Genomic DNA, 6,737 nt, shown 5'->3' with positions numbered 1-6,737 from the left:
CTTTCAGAGTAAATGACCAACCACTCTGACAACCTGAACTATCATTTTTTGGAGGAAATAATAGCATGATTCCTCATCCGTTGTTTCTAGGACCCATCTTTTCCCCTCTCTCTGAAAATGAAGTGCTTTTCAGCCTTTGCTATTGGACATTGCTTCCCTTTGGTTTACTTTATCAAAGGTTACTGACCATAACTTCAAGATCAAAACTGCCAACTCTTTTACTACATTAGGATGTCATTCTTCTAGACTTAGATGCTTGGTCTTTTTCAAAGTGCTTATTAGGTGCTATTAAAATGATATCCTCTACCCTCAAGATATATTCTTATCCTTTTTTTTGTTTACTTTCTTCTAAGACGATATTCCTAAAAAGTTTCTCTGTGCGTGTGTGATTAGCATTTATCAAAAGATTGGGGTCAATTCTCATAAACTGTCCCTCAGAAGATCCCAGGGAGCTGAAATTTTGCAGCAACATGTTCAGAAAGGAATGCTTTCATTTTAAACTTTTTTATTACTATTTGATGCTTTCATAAATCTAATCAAGTCCATTTCTAAGGAAAAAACTTGGTATCACATAGTAAATTTGCCTCATTTTATAGATGAAAAAAAACAGGCTTAAAAATGTCAAAAGACTTGTCCAAGATAACATAGCTGGTAAGTGAAAGAATCGTCTTATGTTAAAGAAATAAAAAGGGTCATAAAATGAATATCATTTTCTATGTTGATCGAAATGCATAAACGTGAGTTTTAGGAAGTAATTCCAATGTAATGCTAATTTCTACTAAATGTCCTTCATACTTAAGAGACACTTCAGCTCTGATGTACATTGTATGTGTGTATTCATGCTTTAAAGGTTATATTTCTGCTCTACATCTTTCCACATCTTTATTTGCAAAATTTTCCTCACAGATAGGTATTGGTCTATTGGTTGCATTTTGAAACCAGATTGTTTAGTGTCTCACCCTTTGAGATTGCTCCTTCTTAAAGCAATAACATAGAAAATGTCCACAGTGATGGAAATACCTGTCCTCCCGCATTAGTCACGCTGGGGAAGAGGTGCACCTCTCCATTTCGTATACGAAATATCCACTGATATGGGAAACAATTGTTCTGTGGCTGTTTGCATCATTTACTCCAAATCCCCCATCTGCCTTTCCCTAACCTCTCTATTTCCAGAAGATGGAAATTTGAAAACTGTCCTCTTGGCAACTTCATATCCCCACAATTAAACAGAAAAGCCTAAGGACTTCAGAACACCTAAAATATGTAATAAAATTACCACTGTTCCTCACAAGTCCGAGAGACAGTAGAAGTTTCCACAATCACAATGATTTTCATTCTGACAAGTGATTCCAACTAAATATCACCTCTTCACAAATGTATAATTGACTGAATGCTGTGGTTAAAGTAAGAAATGCTATCTCCTTTGTAATGTTTGACTCAATCTGTATAACCATGAAGAGTCAATCAAGAGATAATTCCCCTTTCATTTAATTTTTTAAACACTCATTTAAACATTGGTCCTTCCTATTTTGTTTTCTCATACCTAGATCACTGAAACCTAGGCTGTAGCTAAGTCCTATAAATCCAAGAGCAGGTCTTTGAATTCTAATTTCACACACTCAACAGTAAGTTTTCCAAAAAGAGGTTAAAAATACATAATCAAAATTCTTAAAAGTATGATCGTGAGAAATCTCGAAGATAGAATCATGGTAGAAAAATAGAGTCAGACTGTCACCATAAAAAGTACAGCTGTCATGACATATTAATCAATTCAGTGAACAATAATGCTTCTGATGGGTAAAAGGTGGGGGTAGTATCTGAGTATGTCAAAGTAAGTCAATGCTCTCTTTTCTCTTTTCCTTTTGCTTATTTATAAATCCAGGACAAAAATAACTCTGGAAAAACTTAATCGTCCCCAAATACTTTCTTCTTAATGTCAGAAGAAGATGGCATCATGATGCTATGGGGTAAATGCTGAGTACATAGTGGATAGACCTAAATTGGGATTCTTACCTCCACTTTCTAACCAGGAGCTCAGCAAGTCTCTGGCTGATGGAAGTCTTCACTTTCCTGACACTCGGCTCCGTGTCTTGAGTCAATGTTGAGAAATTAAGTTGATTTACAAAGCTACCGTATGAAATATAGTCCTTCCCAAATGTTATGTTAATGAACTGTCACAATCATTCCCATTTCATAGCTCAGTACACTGTGGTTCAGGCTTTTAAAGAGCTTGCCCCATCCCTCAGAATAAGAAGACACAATAATCCTAATTCTAAGTCTTTTCTTTTCTCATTTTATTATTTTTGTATTTGAGGAAGATGAAAAAGAGAAACTCAGGTGAACCGTGTAACGTGTAAAAGAAAAGGTCGTCCATCAGGCAGTCCCTAGGAGAGATAGCTTATGAAACTTTAAATCATAGGTGCCAAGGTAAAGAATAGAGGAAGGAAGTCTGAAAATTTGGATAACTCGTAATTAGATTTTTAGAACAAAGAAGAAATGAGACATGACAGTGCTAATAGTTGACCTTGATTGAATGTAATTATATTTTCGGTAAGAAAAAAAAAAAAATTTTTTTTTAAAGTTATAAACCTACTCCTAAAATCGCCAGCAGAGGGCTCCATACTAAGAGCTTTCGCTTCTTTTTAGTGGCTTCTAAGTTTATCAAAAAATATTCCCTCTATCTGAGTCTGAGAAAAGGAAGGTATTATTAACTCTCCTGCTGTTATAAACGGAAATAAATATAAGTGAAAAGGGAAAGCACAAATAAAAGTATCTGGGAGGTCTCCAGCGCGCTTCTACCTAAGCGAGTGTATGCGTGCCCTAAAAAAGAAATACGGGCACAAAGCAAGACAAAATGAAAAACGAAATGAGGATGAAAATGCATATTTTACTCTCTTAACTTCCCTTCGAAACCAGAGTTTGTTTCTCCTATGAGTTTGCATTTACTGAGTCCTTGCAGGAATCTTTTCTTACATTGCGTAATTGTGGGATAACTCACAATGCAACAGAAAATTAAGGGCGAGAAAAACCGGCTCAAGTTAGGAAAATACTCTCAGTAAAGATTGAGTTTCTATTTGTACCCTTTTGAGGCCCTCAAACTTTTTAGATGCTGAAACAATCGTTTCTAAAATTAGTGGATCTAACAGAAACTGAACTTTTAAAATGCTCTGAGTGATAACAGGTTTTCAAGAACCGAAAGAAATAGCTGGAAAATACTCGAGCGGCCGTGCAGGATTTGCTTATTTAAAAAATCCCGACAGAGGGCGCTGTTGCCCGTTCAATGACAGAGACGGCGCCCTAGGAAAGATTTCCCTTGCAATTTCTAGGATTTTTTTTAATAAAGCCCACGTTGAAATATTGACTCGGGTTTTAATTATTGTTATGTATTTCTTTGGGTATCTCTCTATATGTATATATTTTTAAATTTATGTTTCATTCTTATAAAGCCAGATTGGTTATTTTTCAGTTTTCCTAAAGAATTTATATAATTTTAACCAAATATTTCAAGACGTTTCTAATTTTAAAAATACTTAACATTAGCATAAAATAAAGCTACATATGCAAAATTTGAAATGATACACATATAAGGATACAAAGTAGCTATACTTATAATTTATTTTTAAATTGTTTTTATACAAAAGTATCTTTTATGAGGTTTTTTATATTTGGTTTAAGCTTCACAATTTGTTTTAGACTAATCGATGATATACGGAAAAGATGGAAAATCTGTTAAAGCATTTAGAAAAAAAAATTAAGATTATTTTTGCAAATGGGTTGAAATGATCTTTAGGTAAAAAAGATAATAGAGTTATTGATTTGAAAGGGAGAAGACAACTATTCTCAATAATACATTTGTGTCTAGAGAATCTGAATTTCCAAGTCTGTAACATTTATCTTGCAAAATATTGATCTGGGACTGATTTCACTTATGGAAAGGGCGGAAAGGTAGGGTAAAACCCGTTTGAAATCCCATCACACAATAAAATTAGGAAGAACGTCTTCCCATGTTCAAATCAGCTGTAAGGGCAAAGGAGAAAATCTTTGCTCATGCTCCCAGTGGAAAATCTGTATAGATTTTGTATAATTTAAGGTGCCAATATTTAAAGTAGAGGAAAGGGAAAAGGGAGGGAGAGAAGGAGGGAGAAAAGAAAGAAGGGAGGAAGAGGGAAGAAATAAAAGGTAGGGAAGGATGAAAGGAAAGGCAAAACAGAAAAATTAGAAGTGGAAATAAGTATGAGGTTTATTTCTGAAGTTCCTTCTGAAGCACCTTCTTTGTGTTCCTTTCATTTCATCTACTGTTTAAAAACTTAAATTAAAAATCTGCTGAAGTGTTCGTTGTTCACTATATGAAGCATCTTTTCGGTTTTTATCGAGTCGAGATCCACCGCCGTTGTCCGGGGCCCTCTCCTCGAAGGGTGTCCGTCTCTGCTCGCGCCCGGCAGCACTCAGCAATCCTGAGATTTACAGACAATCGCCCTTTGCAGATTCACTCTTATCAGGTTTAATAACTTCCACCCAAAATTGCCCTGGTCCTTCCTCATTCCCTCCTGTCATTTATTTTCTGCCCCAGGGGCAGAGATCTTCTGTCGGACTTCCCTTCTGGCCGTGGGGATCCTTCCGCGCACCCTGAAAGGGTGTAGGAAAATAGAAGGGGTGAGAAAAAGGGGAATGATGAGGTGAATAGTCACTTCGTGATGCAATTCTGAATCCCTGTGTCTTAAAGGGCGCTCATTTTTTGAGGTTTGGTTAACTTCGTTCTTCTAGTTGTTTATGTTGTCCTTTTATAAAAAACTGTACCTTACTATGAAAAAATACACTCAAAACAAACAAAATCCTGCAAATTCCAAAATATTTTTTCACTATGTCTTTGAAGAACATTCTGCTAAGCTTTCCAAAGGTTTGAGTGACCATTTCTTGACTCTCCATGATTAAAACCACTTAAAAGTTATAGACAACAGATGCAAATATAAAATGTCCTGAGTCTCTGCAAAGAAGGCTACAAATTCATTCATCGTGTAAATGTGTGCATGTGAATGTTACTCCCAACATCTGAAAAAAGAAAAACTTCATAAAATGGAGATTCCAGCCAAGAAAAGGATGGCACATGGAATCTGTTGAAAATACATTCAAACGACCCCTAAAACAAATGGTACAGAATGAGGTGTTCGTACAGTATTTGTTACCAAATGTGTTGGGCAAAATGACCAGAAAATATTAGACGTGGTGACTGTGGCGAGCTGGCTTTTTTGTTCTACAGTGATAGAGGTACAGTTTTTTAAAAAAGTTGCGCAGCCATCAACACAGAGAGATCACCCTTAAAATATCAAAATCCAGATTTCAAACTACCCTCCTGTTGAACAAACATGAATAGGAGCTTTCGTGTATAAAAATCTCTGTAATGATCCCCTTTTTAAAATCTAGATGGAAATGGGGGGCTGTTGGCTCCCTGATTTCTCATTATGAATTTTAAAGACTTTAGTTAGTGCCTACAATGATTCATCATTTTCAATATAGAGGTTTTTAAATGTGTATATTTATATTAATCACACTGAAGAACCATCTATCCTTTAAATGCATGTTTAGAGTCTGTAGACTCTGTGTGACCCAGGGGTGCTTATATAACTAAATGTGGATGTTTGGGTGTAAATTCGTGTTTATGATTTTTATAATATATATGTCCATGGGTTGCATCTAACTCCTGTGTGTGTAATAATGTTTTTCTCTCTGCTGAGGCTTACTTCTCCAGCCTATTGTTTGAGACAACAGATATAAGTTGCGATGGGAGAGGAGCGTCGGATTTGGTGTGTATCCCCCATTTCCAATTATAGATGGATCATTACAGACAGCGGAGTCCTGAGAAGCCAGACATCTGCTCCTCACATGAATGCACTCACCTCCTAGAGACCAGGCTGCCATCATGCTCTGGAAGCTCGTGGAGAATGTCAAGTACGAAGATATCTATGAGGTGAGCCGACACCCCCAGATGCATCTTAGAGCTTTGCAGATAGAGAATTTGAGCTTCTTGACAACCCAACTGATATATATTTTTAAGCTATTTACTCGTAGATTTCCGGTCGGTTTTCTCAGCTTCCTCTAACTTTTAGAAAAGCTGGCTTGGGGGAGACTTCGCTATTCTGAAAAAGGACTTTAAGGTTGAAATCGGACCACTTTAACTTAGAAGATTTCTCTTCCTTTCTTTTATTTTTCTTTCTCTCTTCCTCGCCCCCCTCACACCCCCCTTAGATTTTGATGGGGAATGTGGTGCTACTGAATATGGGCAGAGAAAATAGAGACTGTATAAAGGCAGAGAGAGGTTCCACGTTTTGAGCGTGGAGGAGAATTAGGTTTTCAGCCCTCATTCATAACAAACTCGGGCTTTAAATTTTTATTTTCAATTAAATTTCTGAAATCGATAGCAAACAGATCCAAGCAGAGGACGGAAAAGCAGAAAGAGCGAGATAGATGGATAGAGGGATGTCGATAGAGCACAAGCCAAGGAGCCGTATTTTTTTAAAAAATTATTCTCTTTTCTTGTGTTTTGCTTCTTTGAGGGTCAGTGCGTCCAAACCACTCTATGTTTGGACATTTTTAGCGAAATGTTCTGAGGGTATTCAGTGCGTACGGTTCTCTAGCGCCGAGGCTAGCGCAACTCTCCCTCTGGCTGGAGAAGTTGCTCGCAGCCCGCGGAGCCTGCAGCTGGTGGGGCCGGGCCGTGCCCGCGATGCCCTCTCGGTCTC

At 37.1% G+C, this 6,737-nt stretch overlaps 1 protein-coding gene across 4 annotated transcripts in view; it reads left to right on the top strand.

The window, feature by feature from the left end:
* Positions 1–5,811: 5,811 nt before the first annotated feature.
* Positions 5,812–6,737, top strand: part of TFAP2B (transcription factor AP-2 beta) — a 25,304-nt gene continuing 24,378 nt past the window's right edge. For all 4 annotated transcript variants that reach the window (XM_006926449.3, XM_006926448.2, XM_025042775.1 and 1 more), the window contains exon 1: positions 5,812–5,965. In XM_006926449.3, the coding sequence (XP_006926511.1) occupies positions 5,885–5,965 (81 nt within the window). In that variant the 5' untranslated portion in view covers positions 5,812–5,884. The remainder of the gene's footprint in view (positions 5,966–6,737) is intronic.

This window comes from Pteropus alecto, unplaced genomic scaffold (genome assembly GCF_000325575.1).
Source record: "Pteropus alecto unplaced genomic scaffold, ASM32557v1 scaffold7, whole genome shotgun sequence".
In the NCBI taxonomy this organism is placed as follows: Eukaryota; Metazoa; Chordata; class Mammalia; order Chiroptera; family Pteropodidae; genus Pteropus; species Pteropus alecto.
The sequence above is the reverse complement of the archived record's forward strand: the minus strand, read 5'-3'. Positions and strand labels throughout refer to the sequence as shown.